Genomic DNA, 14,661 nt, shown 5'->3' with positions numbered 1-14,661 from the left:
ACACGAAAATATGTAAAACGTGGTTAGGTTTAGCTGGAGCCTGGCCATATGGTCTAGATCCAACTAATATAGCTCGGGCTAAATGCACTTAGCTGGAGCCAACATCGTTTACACAAGGCCAAATTAGCACGGGCCAGTTTGGTTTGAGTCAAATCGTCTAGTGTAAAGCCGGTGTTAGTTAGATCTGTATTATACTGCGAGATGTGTATAGGTTATCCTAGGATTAGCGTGATAGATGCCTTTTACAAGCACGAGGGGTGGGGTTATCCGCAGACAAGTGCGATAAACAGTGAGAGGGCATACATTTACAGACCTAAGTAGTAAACAAATGATAATTACAAATTTATTTAATTATATACGCTCTCATCCTTGTCTCTGTCTCAAACTTAAGGCTAAAACCACCTACGCCATCTACATCAAACGCAAAGAGTCTTAAGAGTCTGTCTGTCTGTCTGTCTGTCTGTCTGTCTGTCTGTCTGTCTGTCTGTCTGTCTGTCCATCTGTCTGCTTGTCTGTCTGTCTGTCCATCTGTCTATTTGTCTGTCAAAGGTATTTTATTCAATAGAACAAAGTACGTACAGATGGAGGCTAAATCCTCTACAACACAATGTCCGTCTGTCTGTCTGTCTGTCTGTCTGTCTGTCTGTCTGTCTGTCTGTCTGTATGTATGTATGTATGTATGTATGAATGAAACTGGAAACCTAAGAACTTTCTTCGTCATTCTCATGACCACCTATTGGACAAAAAGAAAAACTCTTCCTCCTGTTGGAATTATGAACAGTTTTAAGTGGCATATACGTCGACATATACGAACTGTTTGTGCAAGAAAGTCGGACATATCTTTTTGGAAGCCTTTGGGACCTTTTGTAAACCTAGCTTTAGTGTAAAGAATTTTAGATTGATTTAGAAGTTGTACCAACTTTTAATAATAACAAAAAAATGTATGTATGTGTACAAACATATGTATGTATGTACACATATGCAGACATTCAATACATTGTCAACTGTTTAGACAGATCAACTAAACATTTTGGCTTGAGTATCAGCTTGAAAAAGACAGAAGTGCTTTTTCAACCACGTCCAGGCTCAAACTATAACCCTCCTCCAGTTATGATTGGTGATCACCCATTGTCTTATGTCAGCAGTTTCAAGTATTTGGGTAGTTTCCTTTCGAATAATGCAACTGTTGATGCAGATGTCTCTCATAGGATATCAAAGGCCAGTGCTGCTTTTGGTAAATTGTACAACAGACTCTGGCAAAGGCATGAAATCAAACTGACCACGAAGGTTGCAGTTTACAAAGCAGTAGTCTTATCAGTTCTATTGTACGGATGCGATCATGGACCCTTCTTCGTCGTAACCTCAAAAGTTTGGAGAGTTTTCATCTGCGATGTCTTCGCCGCATATGTGGAATCCAGTGGACTGACTATATACCCAACACAGAAGTGTTATCTCGTTGTAACATCAGTGGCATTGAATCTTTTGTTATGAAATGCCATTTTCGCTGGGCTGGTCACATGTCTCGAATGCCTAATAATAGAATTCCCAAACAACTCCTTTTTGGTCAACTGGAACAGGGCCATCGTCATCAAGGTGGTCCTAAATTACGTTATAAAGATTCTATCAAGGCTAATATGAAATCTTGTGGGATTGACTTCCTGCAGTTTGAGAAACTATCCAGTGATAGAACAAACTGGAGATCTCTCTGCCATTCATCACTCCAACAGTTTGAAGAAAATCGTATTAGACATCTTCAAGCTCAACGTCAGAAACGGAAAGAACAAATTGTTCCTACCAACAAGTCATTTGTTTGCCAATCTTGTGGAAAGGAATGCCGTTCAAAAGCAGGTGTTAAATCCCACCAGAGACACAGAGGACACTAAAGAGAGTCATCACTGTTATCAGTGGACATGCCATCATCATGTATGTATGTATGTATGTATGTATGTATGTATGTATGTATGTAAGTATGTATGTATGTATGTATGTATGTACAGACTTGGACAAAATTATACGGACATCTGGCATTTTTGTGTCTAGTCTAACTTTGGTACTGAATTTTTTCTCTAACAAAACCAAATGTTTTTAGAATTTCTTTTTTCATGGATTGCGCCATTGTTAGTATGTAACATAGCTTGAGTTCAAGACTGCAGCTTTGCTTACTACCTACTGCGCATCTAGTTTGCTTTGAAGAAGGAAGACGGCCATTCCTACTTTTCTTGTCTTTGTACACGTTCATTGCTATTGGATGCTCATTTTTAGCATACAATCTAAGAATGCTCTGTAGTAGAGAGTGAAAACAATTTTGTGGGTCCTCTTATCAACATTATGGAAAAAAGGCGAATCATCTGTTTTTGCGCATTGATTTCGCTCATGTCATCACAATTTGAATTGTTTTGCCATTTTAATCAATAAACAAACTTCAACGTATTCAAAAATCATGCGACACTAATTAATTACAAAGAAATCCTACTAAGACAAAAACTTAAAAAGTTATAGCAACAAAAGAACATTGACATGCCACTTCCGGTCCACGTTTTACGTAGCAAAATCTCAAACTGCTACCGCCAAAATGGCAGCTCCACTAAAACTGCTGCCCTTGAGACCGCCAAACGTAGGCGATAAGTTAGCCTGAACGTTCAGCTGCACGCAGTTGCAGAGTCTTCTTCCGTGAGATATTTCACGAGTTGCAGCGATGCCTCGAAGCAAACAGTTGAGTCCAAAAAAACGCGAGGGAAAATTGAAGCTCTTCACTCAGTTGGCCATTCTGTGCGTCAGATCGCAGCTTTTGTCTGCTGCTCCAGGAATTCGGTTCATCAGTATGGAGCGCCAATGTGAACAAAATTGATCTTTCATTGCACCGTCGAAGTCAGCCATCGGTAATCGATGTCAATGTTCGATGTCGATCATCGATCTTTGATCTCGATAGCCGATGTTCGATGTCGATAACCGATGTTTGATGTCGACAGCCGAAGTTCGATGTCGATCAATGATGTCACCGATCGATGTCACCGATCGATGTCACCGATCGATGTCACCGATCGATGTCACCGATCGATGTCACCGATCGATGTCACCGATCGATGTCGGCTACTACCTATCCATGACACTTACCACTCGTCCATGTCGGTTACTACCCATATATGACGGTTACTTCCCATATATGACGGTTACTTCCTTATTTTGTTTAATGACTGATCGGAAGGTAGGTCAACGAAAGTGACGACGGTCTACATATTTATTCTTGGCGACTGAATAATTGCGTGCAGTGGTAATGAGCGTCTTTCGCATTAGTGTAATTACAATACCGAAACATAGCGCCTCATGATGTGACGTTAAGGCGAGTCGCAGGCACGCTCATTCTTCGCTAGGACGTCGCACCCGCAGCTAATTCACTAGTAATCAAAAGCTCCGACAAAGGCAACGATTGTATTTACCGGCTTTAGCATGTAACATTCTGCTGGTTTTTCACGACTGTCAAAACATAGGCTTTCGTATAGCAACACCCACTTATAAAGACGATGACTGTCTCGTCTGTTGCGGTTAGTCAAGAACTTTCTGCTTTCTTGGAAGAACTTGAAGAAGCCGCTACAAACATTGTGTTTACTATGAGCTCGGCTATTGAAGATGTGGAAGGCATTGTTTTGCAAGCGGAGTTACTGCTGAGGGATGTTACAATCATAGAAGAGATACTCGAACCAGAAGAAGGTAATCTCTTGTTTCAAGCAATTGGGAGTTTACTTGAAAGTGTTCGCAAGCTAGCTGACAGCTACCGTTGTTCTAAGAGCAGAGGCCGCCAAAGAATTCAAGTGACAGAAGAGCAGATAGCTACGCTTTTAGAACTACATTTCTCTAATCGGGATATTGCAGGCTTATTAGGTGTCTCTGCGCGAACAATTAGAAGAAGAATTATTGAGTACGGACTGGAGCAAGATGCTGAGTACAGTGAACTACAAGACGGAGAACTTGATGATTTTACCAAACAGTTTGTCGACACACATCCAAACTCAGGCCAGAGATCTCTAGCTGGATATTTAAGAATGACTGGATTGCGAATTCAGCGTTCCAGGATTAGAAAGAGTTTACTACGAGTCGACCCAAGAGGTGTTCGGACGCGATTCAGGCAAGCTCTACACCGAAGACAGTACAACGTTCCTATGCCGAACAGCTTGTGGCATATTGATGGCTACCACAAGTTGATAAGATGGCGTATTGTCATACATGGTGGTATCGATGACTACTCAAGGTTGCCTGTGTACCCTCAAGCCTCCACTAACAACAAATCAGAAACCGTTCTCGGTGCATTTCTAGGTGCTGTAGAACAGTATGGTTTACCGTCACGAGTGAGGTGCGACCGTGGAGGTGAAAATGTTCTGGTATCAAACTTTATGCTAAGTCATCCAGAACGTGGGCCTGGGCGAGGGAGCTGTATAACTGGTAGAAGCGTGCACAACCAGCGAATTGAACGCCTATGGAGAGATGTGCACACAGAATGCATTTCGTTGTTTTATGATCTTTTCTACATGCTTGAAGATGAGAAAATGTTAGATGCTTGCAACAACGTCGACCTATATGCACTTCACTATGTATTTGTTCCTCGAATTAACAATCAGCTAAAAGTTTTTCAACGAGCATATAGTCACCATCCTCTGCGTACCGCCAGAAATCGGAGCTCACTACAAATGTGGATGTCGGGTTTCGCGCAAGTATCCACAGACGATGCAGTCTTAGATGGAGAGCTAAACGACAGTTTGGTAAGACCAATTGAGATAATCTTAGTTGTATACTCAAAGTTATGAACGGCTCCATCCATTGTATACTCTCTTGTTTTAGGATCATTATGGAATCGACTGGGATGGACCTGTTGCAACAGACCTTTCCTCAGCCCTAAACATTCCCGAAACGCCCGATTTGCTAACACCGCTACAGCTAACTGAACTGCAGCAAAATGTACATCCCTTAGAGCTGTGCGACGATCTGGGTGTTTCGCTATATTCGATCGCACGCGAGTTTATTTTAGCTGCAATTAATTAAAAAATTTTGATTGCTTTACGAACAACGGCATGGTGAGTAGTTTCACTCACTACAACAGCGAGAGTACACGTCTTCACGTAAGTACGTATGTTTGTATAGGTCCATCAGTCTGAATTCAACCACGGTTTAGTTAAAGACACAACAGAAGCAACCGTTTCTTTGCATTAATAGACATATTGTGATAGTCACGTGGCTAGATATTGTCATGTGACAATTAGTACGTAATCTAATTATAGTCATCAGAGCGCAGCTCACACACGCGCTCCGTCATATTGTGAACAGCGATCCGCTGCGCCGCGCGCGGATCGGATGCATATTGTGAACGTGCATACGTCATTGTGAACCAGCCTTAAAGTTGTGCCGATCTAATCCAATTTGTAACACGTACAATAGCGCCGCTACGTTAGACTCAAATCAGCAAACAAAACAAACCAGACTTCTCTAGCAACTGCTCTTTGCTATTTCCATGCTAGATCAATCCAAATCCGTCATGATTATGAAACGCATACAACATCTTCTCCTTGAACAGCACAGCGTTATTGTAATGTGTCGTTGGCAACGTCAACTGCAACGCGCACGTAGATGCTGTTGGAAATTGGGATATTGGGGAGAAGTAGAGTGACGCTGGACATTCAAATCCTCCTGCAGGAACTTCTTCGGCACCAGTAAAAAAGCTTAGCACTTGATTAAGTGTTACTTCTGGAATGTCTGCGTCTGCAAAAAGAGCACCGAAATAACAACAAAGAATTGCACTTACGTTCTCTTGTTTTCTGTACATTACGCAAATACTGTGATGCGTCACTGTGACAACACCGTACCTTCTGCCTCGTATAAGAGATCAAGAAATAACATGTACGTCGCTTCTTCTTTCTCCCGTTCCACAGTCCTAGTATCTGAAAAGTGCTTTGTAGCAAACAGGTTTTAATAGTTTCTATTGATAACATAACCAGATGATTAAATGCTATCTGGCAATGCTAACCACTATATAGAACGTACACTTACCGGCAGTCAATGCTACTCGATTGCCAAACACGAAGAGAGGTTCTAGAATCTGCGGATGCTTGCTCATTGCATCCAGCAAACCTAGAGTTGCAAGGCCTGATTTGAGTTGGTCAAGCACTGCTTTGCTACGATACAATGTGTGTATCACTAAAGTCTTGGCGACTTCCGTTTTGTTCTCAAGACTGATCTGGGATACAGGCTTTGTGTAGCCAGCCTCAATTAGTACATCTATTCCGCTTGAGCAAATATCTTGTAACGTGCTGTCATCTGCGACCACTTCAATCTACAAAATCATTATCCACAATTAGGAGTTACTTAATCAATGCAAACAACCAGACTACTTGCGCAATTAGACACATGTGACTTCAAACCGAACGCTGCATGGCATAGATCCACTAAGTATTACAACTACATGTACTGCCTGTAAAGACTCATTCAAGTCTTGAAGTCAATATATATATACACTGGCCAGGTCATTCACGTATACGGTATAGCTATAGTTTGAACTTTATACAAAAATCCTAAATACGTATCACTAAAACATGACCTTCGTTAAAAATTTCTGAGTGTGTTAGACATACTACCTTCCAAAATTTTGTGACTAGGTGTTCTGTACGCCTCATATTCTCATTTTGAATTTTCGAGAACATTTCTATTTGTGCATTTCTTGGCATTTGTATGTTACTCTGATACATAATTATGCTCTCTGCAAGTTATTGAACTGTATATTATACGTATTAAACGTATATATCTATTGCACATTGATCCGAAATGGCGCAAACGTATATATATATATATATATATATATATATATATATATATATATATATATATATATATATGCACAATGCACACATACAGTACCTGTTTCAACAATTCTCTGGTTTCCGAATTGGGCACATCAGCTATCTCCACTTTAATGTCTGTCATTTCTTTTCCGCACAAATACTCATACACAGGTGGAGCGCAAAACGAAAAACCAATACTGCCTTGCACTATGCTCATGGCCATCAGTTGGCCAACATGACAGAATTTCTTGTTCTAAACATAGATCAAGTTTATTCTTCATAAACTGCGTGCACAACTTGAACGATACCACGTAGAATGAAGATGTCAATCTATTTGAGAGTGTGTGTGTGTGTGTGTATATATATATATATATATATATATATATATATATATATATATATATATATATATATATATATATGTATACATTTCTGAACAGCAATTAGCACATGCAATACACTATAAGACTGCTGTAATTCTTTAATTATTAACAGACCATACAAACGTGCAGTTTTTACCTGAAGTTCAATGCCATCGTGTCTTAGCACACAGCGATTATCCTCCCCTTCAAATAGAAAGCACTGTATTTGTCTCGAAAGTAAGGTAAAAAATTCCCGTTTTGGTCCTCCACAATCTTCCCCTGCTTCTCCTAGAAACTCAACCTTTAAAAATAATACTTTTTATAACATGGAAACCTACTGTACAAAATATACTGCTGTACTTTTATAGTGTGGTTTAGTGGAAACCCTTTCCGACTGACACAGCGCAAAGCGTCTTGCAGTACATGTGAACGTCTTAAAGATATGGTCACTTCCTCTAGCTCTAAGTTGCTTCGTAGCATTGCCAAAACATAGGGCAATGTCTCAGCGTCTGAAAAATTGCTGAAGGTAGGTAAACATGTGTAAGTTTACAATCAAACTCTATTCTTGAACAGGAACTTACGTATCCGTTTCAGCCAAAGACTGGGCAAGTGCGTGAGAGATCATGGTGCTCTCAGTCTGAGCCTCATCATTCAACTATTTCAAAAGAAGCTATATATACTCATTTCTAAATACATTAATTAAACTCGACACAGTAGAAAACGGACGTATATCTGCTAGCGGGTGTGCAAGCATGGGTGCATGTACAAACATAGACTGGCGGATGAACTTTCATGCATGTGCTACGGCCTGCATGTAGAAAGCTGATAGCTATAGACTAAATACATCACTAAACGGGTGATGTAGCTTAAATTTACTAACGTATACCCTGACATGCGAGTATTTCTTGTGTCTAATGTGCAAGTAAAAGTGGTCGTTTGCCATACTTCATTGTTTGTGTCCTCAACCGAAGGCTGCTGAATGTCTTCTATATCATCGTCAGACGAAACGGGTACTAAAGCAACCTTTGGGGCTTTATCCTCAAAGTCGGAATCACTCGAAAAGTGGCTCTCCTCAGAACTAAACATGAGCATACGGTATGTATACAAGTCTACAGTTAAAATTACAAAACTCATGCAATGCATACAAAGAAGCTCGTTCATAGAAGAAGAGATGCAATGATGTTTGTATGTCTAGCTGTTTGCCATTGTTGTAAGGTACGGTTAACATTAAAAATATTGGCAGCAATTGATCATGTAGTTTGTCGTTACAAGGTCAGTTTTTTAAGTCATCCACCTGTCAGTTTGCTTTCCTATTTGTCTCTCTGCTTCCCTTTCTGTTTGTTTGCCAAATTGGCAGTCTGTCTGTCTGTCTGTCGGTTTTTCTGTCGATTACAGCTGTGACAAAAAGAATTTGAACTGCGCTTTACAGACAGATAAAAAAGTATATACAGAAAGACCATATCCATGTAACCAGACTCTTAGATTTTACATTGAAATTATCAAGTTCACTAATGTCTCTATAGCTGAAATTTAGTGACTGACTACTGGTCTAAGTTTTGGATAATGTAATTATAGTTAAAAGCGTAATCAAATCTGTATTTACCCGACGCGTGAAACGCTAGGGATAGTAGTGCAGTCAGGTCACGTGATGTACGACCATGTCGACCGACCGTGTCCTCCCGCTGGTATGTTAGCGGGTGTCGGTCACGCTCGCGCCATGAATAGTCCAGCCTCTTCTCAGCTTGAATGACAACTTCAGAATGACAACTCCAATAGTCAAGCGGAGGGTTTGCACTTAGTAAGTTTCATTTATTCTATCAGTTCGCTTTCCAGGATATCGATCATCGAAGTTTTTGTTAGACAGTGAATGCAACGTCGCCTAGGGTGGTCTACATGCTAGAATGTCTCGTGATCTTCATTATGCAGTCTAAGTGTCATGATTTAACAAAGCAAGACACAGACTATCTTTTAATTACTGCTCAACGTCTAATTACTATATTGTTTTAACAGTTTTAACATTTACAGAATTATAGAACAATGCTTTCTAATTAATTAGAGAAAATTTAAATATGTTTTCAAAAAGAGTTAGTTTGTTCTCGGAGTAAGCTTATGCATCTCTACTAAAGCCATTGCAGTACAATGAAGCATAGTAAAGTTTGCAAGTAAATAACATAAAGCGCATTAAATAAGTAATCCCACCTCATATAAATATAGCTCTAGAGCACGTAGATTGTAAATACATGTATACTGCATTGGGCCAACTTTGAGCGGTTTCACACTGGTGGTTAGACCGTGGTAAAGTTCGGTTAAGTTAGGTTACTAAGGTCAGTGTGAAACCAAGTATGGTTAAGTTTGGTTAACTTCGGTTAGATCGTGGTTAGAGCGTGGTTAGCGTAACCAACCTCCAGACCATGGTTAGCGTTGGGTTAGACTCGGTTAAGAGATCGCGCTTGCGCAATAGGTCATAGTACTGTGTACTAGCTAGAAGCCTTGAGAATGCCAACTTCGTTTCGTGGCAATGCGGCTACCTTCTTTCTGCTAATGGTTTCGCGGTTAGACGTTAGGGCTCAGAAAAGGAGGCGTCAGAGGAGGCTCGTTCGCCGTCGGCAACGAGGGGTCCTTCTCGTTTTACTCTGTTTACTCCAATGTGTTCTAAAAGTGGTAGCTAGAATGCGTCCCACCGGTCGAACATTATGGATCAAACCGAGAGAATCAAGGTGGTGGGACAGAATGCGTGCGGAAGCATCAGATACTGATTGGAGAGAGAATTTCAGGATGTCAAGAGGAACTTTCATGAGGTTTGGATATTGTTCTAGAATAGCTAGTTAACTGATAACCTCAATTTCTTCTATTGTGTGTAGTCTGTGCAATGATATACGACATCTGATCACGAAGAAGTCCACCCACTTGAGAGTCCCTATATCGCCAGAGAAGAGACTAGCCTTGACTTTATACAGGTTGGCTGGCAGTGAATATTATAGGACTGTCTCAAACTTGTTTGGCGTTGGTGTGTCAACTGCTAGCACTATTTCCAATGAAGTATGTCAGGCAATCGTTTCCCACTTGAGTGGTCAGTATGTCCAGATGCCACAAGGAGATCGCTTGAAGAAAGTCATTGAACGGTTCAGAAATATTGGTCATGGGTTCCCTCAAATTGGTGGAGCAGTAGATGGGTCACACATACCTATTAAAAGTCCACCTCTCAATCCAGCCTGTTATATCAATCGTAAAGGGTTTCACTCAATTATACTTCAAGCTGTGGTAGATTCATTTCTTTACTTCAACGATATCTGTATTGGCTGGCCAGGACGAGTCCACGATGCTCGTGTTCTTGCTAACAGTCGCCTCTTTGCAGTTGCTGAACATGCTGGAACAGCCTTTCCTGGAAGTGAGACTGTTGTCTGTAATGGTGCTCGAATACCTGTTTTAATTCTGGGAGATCCAGCCTACCCTTTGAAAAGTTGGCTAATGAAAGCATATCCCGAGAGCGCCAATATGAGGGAGTCTGAAAAAAGTTTCAACTACAAACTGAGTTGTGCTCGAATCGCAGTGGAAAGGGCATTTGGGCTACTCAAAGGTAGGTGGCGAATTCTGTTAAATCAGCAAGAGACTGACATCAACAACGTTCAAGTAGTCGTTATTGCTTGCTGTACCTTACATAACTATTGTTTGGCACACAATGAAATCAACGATGACTACAGTGAAACTGAAACAATATGTGATCTTGAATCAGGATTGGCAGCTATTGGAAGGAGAGATATGGCGGCACCAGCAATCCGAGATAATATCAGAGACTATTTAGATATATAGAGTTAATTAACAAGAGGGCTGTAGTAGTAGTCTCACGTTTGAGAGTTCTGTGGGGGAAGGGAGGGGAGAACATGGATGCGTGTCCAGATGTTCGAGAATGCTGAAGGGTGGATGGTTGGGAGAACAAACTCTCTCTTCCCCACCCCATGGCACTCTCAAATGTCAGGCCACGAATCCATGTGCTTCCCTCTTCTCTCCCCTCCCCCACAGAACTCTCAAACATCTGGTACACAGGAGACTACTGCAATCAGAACGTGGTTACATTGTGTTATTAAAACAATCTGTTAATTAACATAGTGTTGTTAAAACAATGTGATAAAAATATTGTTAGAACAGTATTAACTAAAACAGTGTTGACCAATGTTAAAATATTGCTAGAACAGTATTAATAAGAACATTGTGTTGTTAAGAACTGTGTGTTAACAATATAGTTAGAACTAAAACTTTGTGTTGTTAGAACAGTGTGTTGAAACAGTGTGCTTTAATTTTTTTGGAAATTTTGTGCTACTGGTTTGCATTGTCAGGTTCTTCCATTTGTTGTCCTGTAAGAATTCGTAATGCATTGAGCAAGAATGCATCTCTTCGTTCAGCCTCTCTTCTCTCTCGCTCTTCTCTCTCTCTGTCAGCATCTTCCATCCTTGACATCAAATCCACGATCTTTTCCCCAAATTGAGTAAGTTCATTCACAACTCTATCAAGGCCACTGCTTTCTTGTCTTTTTCGTATTTTGGGTGCACTAGGAGGTGCACTAGGAGGTGCACTAGGAGGGGTATGGTGCCTACTAGAACTGGCAGGTGTTTCAGAGAAGCATGGGCTTTGGTCACTGCAATCTGGAGGTGTACCACTGCTATTTCCGGATACACATTCAGCTCCTGTTTGAGTAGAGTCGTACGGAGAGGCAACTAAGGAAGAGGACAATAATGTACAGATACCATCAGAAGACTCGTATACATTAGTAGGTGACACAGATGGACAGTCACCTAACACCATGTCCATAGCATCATAGTACGCAAAATCACTTGTTGTATTTCCTTCTCCACTTCTTCTTACTCGATCCTTGACCAGTCTGTAATCTTTTTTTAGATTATTTATTTTTTCTTTGCACTGCTCTGGTGTTCTGATGAACTTATGTTTGGCTAGATCTTGTGATATTTCCTGCCATATTTTGCTCTTGCTACCAGGCTTTGTCAGGAGATTCTGTATTCGCGAGTGTGACCACAGGTTGATGAGGCACGTCGTTTCTTCATAAGAAAATTGACGAGACTTTCTCTTTCTTCCTTGTCTTCCAGAATTTTCTACACGTTGATCAATTTGATGGTCAGTTTGCTCTTGACTGGCTTCCTGTTCTTGACTGGTTTCTTGACTGGCTCCAGACGGATTCCAGCCTAGGGGATACTGATCAGTTGTCTCTGCAGTTTGTAGAGGCTCCTGGCTATCAACGGTGAGTTGACCCAAGGCTTGATAGTGCCGAAACGTATCGCCAGTTCGGTAGCTTCCCGCCATTATCCGGGTTAGGTACAAGGTATTATAAGTGCCTAGTAATGCATAGTGATGCAGTAGCGCGCATGACCATTTCCGAGACAGTGTGAAACCACGTTGGTTGCCGCAACCTATCTTGGTTAACTTGAGTTAGCTAACCTAACTTAACCGAACTTTACCACGGTCTAACCACCAGTGTGAAACCGCTCTTTGTTAATTAACCACCAACTTGATTACTACAGTACTAAATCACAGGGTCTATAGAGTCTTACCGTCTCTGTTCACACGAAAACACATGTCGTCTTAGATCCTGAAGGAACACCGCTTCGTTGCAATACATACACGTCTCTTTCGCCTAGATTCAAACAAACCAATTGTTGTAATTTTGTACAATGTTACTTGAGCTCATGCATAGAGCGGCCCATTACCTGACTCGGCAGCGCTAACTTGTCATCAACTTCAAGCTTTAGGTCTTTTTGGATTGGCCGAATGTATACTTTGCCATTACCAATCACGCTCTTCAATAGTTTCGGAGATTGAGCTATTGTTGTAGAGATGAACTCAAGACTTTTTGAATTTGGTAAGCATCTCAGAAGATCAAATCCACCACAACCATCTAGTTTTTGAAACGTTTCTATCAAGTGAGCCTTGAAATCGCAAGTTGAACACGAGTCAATGTCCAAGATGACAACTCTTTTCTCTCCTAAACCGGCTTCAACCAGTGCTTCGCGTTGCGCTAGTGTACACGGTACCTGACACGCATTCCTGCTACTGAGACAAACTGCCTTCAGAGTCCAGCACCTGCTCCTCGTGGTACTTTTCTTTGATCTTTTTGATGAACCGTACGAAGAAAAGTTAGCTCGTTGTTCTGCTAGGACTGATTCCGCTCTACTTGGTTGACGTGCTTCTAGACGTTCTCGTACTAACCTTACTGCGTCTAATGCACGCCGACAAGAGCCCTCGTCACGTTGACTTCCACGGTCTAGATTATACACAAAGAATAAACTATGGTAATAGTAGTGAATTGAGCAAATAGTATTTCCAAGTTATTAAGATAAATACGATTTAGAAGTAGATACACCAGGCAGACCTTGCAATCGCGATCCACGGAAAAGTGCAGTTTGTGCTTCCTCTCCTTCCTGTTCACTAGAACGCCGCGTTTGATCGCTGGACGAAGACGAACCTGAAGTTATAGAACTTAGCAGGTGGATTGCTTGTTGAAGCTTTTCAGCCTGATCCATTCGAAAACTATGCAACAGTTAACTGACGTCCAAGTAAAGAAAGGGCGTGCTATATATACACACCGGCGTGAACGTCACACCATGAGGCGCTATGTTTCGGTATTGTAATGACACTAATGCGAAAGACGCTCATTACCACTGAACCGCAATTATTCAGTCGCCAAGAATAAATATGTAGACCGTCGTCACTTTCGTTGACCTACCTTCCGATCAATAATTAAACTAAATAGGGAAGTAACCGTCATATATGGGTAGTAACCGACATGGACGAGTGGTAAGTGTCATGGATAGGTAGTACCGTAGTAGCCGACATCGATCGGTGACATCGATCGGTGACATCGATAATCGACATCGAACTTCGGCTGTCGAAATCAAACATCGGTTATCGACATCGAACATCGGCTATCGAGATCAAAGATCGATGATCGACATCGAACATTGACATCGATTACCGATGGCTGACTTCGACGGTGCAATGAAAGATCAATTTTGTCCACATTGGCGCTCCATACATCAGTGCCTGCAACGGCTTTCCCATGGCAGCAGCGATTATGAAAAACGACCTGGACGTGGGAAGGCAACGACAATCCGGGAAGATCATCGACTGAAGAGAATGGCACTGCAGAACCGCAGAGCACCATCACGACTGCTCTCGTATCAGCTGGCTGATGAAACCGGCAAGCAGGTGTCAAGTAGAACAGTCCGTCGTCGTCTCAGTGAGACAGGAGTGAACGGTCGGAGGCCTAGAAAAAACCCCACTGCTAACAGAAAGCCATCGGCGTTTGCGACTGGGATGGGCAACCACTCACACACAATGGACTTTGGATGACTGGAAATCTGTTCTTTTTACAGATGAGTCAAAAGTCAGCATAGGAAACGATGGTGCTCTGTACGTTTGGCGTCGCAAAGGTGAGGAATTTCTTCCTGAATGTTGTGATCGTACGG

The 14,661-nt window shown here is 41.5% G+C and overlaps 4 protein-coding genes across 6 annotated transcripts; 1 reads left to right on the top strand and 3 right to left on the bottom strand.

Moving 5' to 3' along the window:
• Positions 1–5,394: 5,394 nt before the first annotated feature.
• Positions 5,395–12,802, bottom strand: LOC134194818 (probable E3 ubiquitin-protein ligase HECTD2). Of its 3 annotated transcripts, none has more exons than XM_062663786.1 (8): positions 12,748–12,802; positions 7,768–7,841; positions 7,547–7,706; positions 7,344–7,487; positions 6,901–7,077; positions 6,037–6,319; positions 5,853–5,927; positions 5,395–5,748 (listed from the first exon to the last, which is right to left on the bottom strand). In XM_062663786.1, the coding sequence occupies exons 2-8, from the start codon at positions 7,809–7,811 to the stop codon at positions 5,504–5,506; spliced, it is 1,128 nt and encodes a 375-aa protein (XP_062519770.1). In that variant the 5' UTR covers positions 7,812–7,841; positions 12,748–12,802; the 3' UTR covers positions 5,395–5,503. The 3 variants fall into 3 exon arrangements, with proteins under 3 accessions (XP_062519770.1, XP_062519772.1, XP_062519771.1); XM_062663788.1 differs by having other exon boundaries at positions 5,582–5,748; positions 5,853–5,965; XM_062663787.1 differs by having other exon boundaries at positions 5,582–5,965.
• Positions 9,729–11,104, top strand: LOC134195007 (uncharacterized). The gene is made up of 2 exons (XM_062664000.1): positions 9,729–9,984; positions 10,048–11,104. Exons 1-2 carry the CDS (start codon positions 9,857–9,859, stop codon positions 10,994–10,996), a joined length of 1,077 nt encoding a protein of 358 aa, XP_062519984.1. The 5' UTR covers positions 9,729–9,856; the 3' UTR covers positions 10,997–11,104.
• On the bottom strand, positions 11,501–12,658 carry LOC134195214 (uncharacterized). Its single transcript, XM_062664215.1, has one exon. It carries the CDS (start codon positions 12,497–12,499, stop codon positions 11,501–11,503), a length of 999 nt encoding a protein of 332 aa, XP_062520199.1. The 5' UTR covers positions 12,500–12,658.
• LOC134195213 (uncharacterized) lies at positions 12,704–13,716 on the bottom strand. The gene is made up of 3 exons (XM_062664212.1): positions 13,566–13,716; positions 12,904–13,457; positions 12,704–12,830 (listed from the first exon to the last, which is right to left on the bottom strand). The coding sequence occupies exons 1-3, from the start codon at positions 13,714–13,716 to the stop codon at positions 12,744–12,746; spliced, it is 792 nt and encodes a 263-aa protein (XP_062520196.1). The 3' UTR covers positions 12,704–12,743.
• Between the last annotated feature and the right edge of the window lie 945 nt (positions 13,717–14,661).

The sequence above is a fragment of the Corticium candelabrum genome, chromosome 19 (genome assembly GCF_963422355.1).
Source record: "Corticium candelabrum chromosome 19, ooCorCand1.1, whole genome shotgun sequence".
In the NCBI taxonomy this organism is placed as follows: domain Eukaryota; kingdom Metazoa; phylum Porifera; class Homoscleromorpha; order Homosclerophorida; family Plakinidae; genus Corticium; species Corticium candelabrum.
This window is presented reverse-complemented; position numbering and strand designations above follow the sequence as displayed.

Excerpts from the sequence above, each read along its gene's own strand:
- LOC134194818 (XM_062663786.1), bottom strand. The coding sequence starts at position 7,811 with ATGATCTCTCACGCACTTGCCCAGTCTTTGGCTGAAACGGATAC. Across the intron at positions 6,320-6,900 it reads CCAGAGAATTGTTGAAACAG|ATTGAAGTGGTCGCAGATGA; the intron begins GTACTGTATGTG and ends ATGATTTTGTAG. Across the intron at positions 5,749-5,852 it reads TCTCTTATACGAGGCAGAAG|ACGCAGACATTCCAGAAGTA; the intron begins GTACGGTGTTGT and ends CTCTTTTTGCAG.
- LOC134195007 (XM_062664000.1), top strand. The coding sequence starts at position 9,857 with ATGCGTCCCACCGGTCGAACATTATGGATCAAACCGAGAGAATCAAGG. Across the intron at positions 9,985-10,047 it reads TCAAGAGGAACTTTCATGAG|TCTGTGCAATGATATACGAC; the intron begins GTTTGGATATTG and ends TATTGTGTGTAG.
- LOC134195214 (XM_062664215.1), bottom strand. The coding sequence starts at position 12,499 with ATGGCGGGAAGCTACCGAACTGGCGATACGTTTCGGCACTATCAAGCC.
- LOC134195213 (XM_062664212.1), bottom strand. The coding sequence starts at position 13,716 with ATGGATCAGGCTGAAAAGCTTCAACAAGCAATCCACCTGCTAAGTTCT. Across the intron at positions 13,458-13,565 it reads CCGTGGATCGCGATTGCAAG|ACCGTGGAAGTCAACGTGAC; the intron begins GTCTGCCTGGTG and ends TGTATAATCTAG. Across the intron at positions 12,831-12,903 it reads AGTTAGCGCTGCCGAGTCAG|GCGAAAGAGACGTGTATGTA; the intron begins GTAATGGGCCGC and ends GTTTGAATCTAG.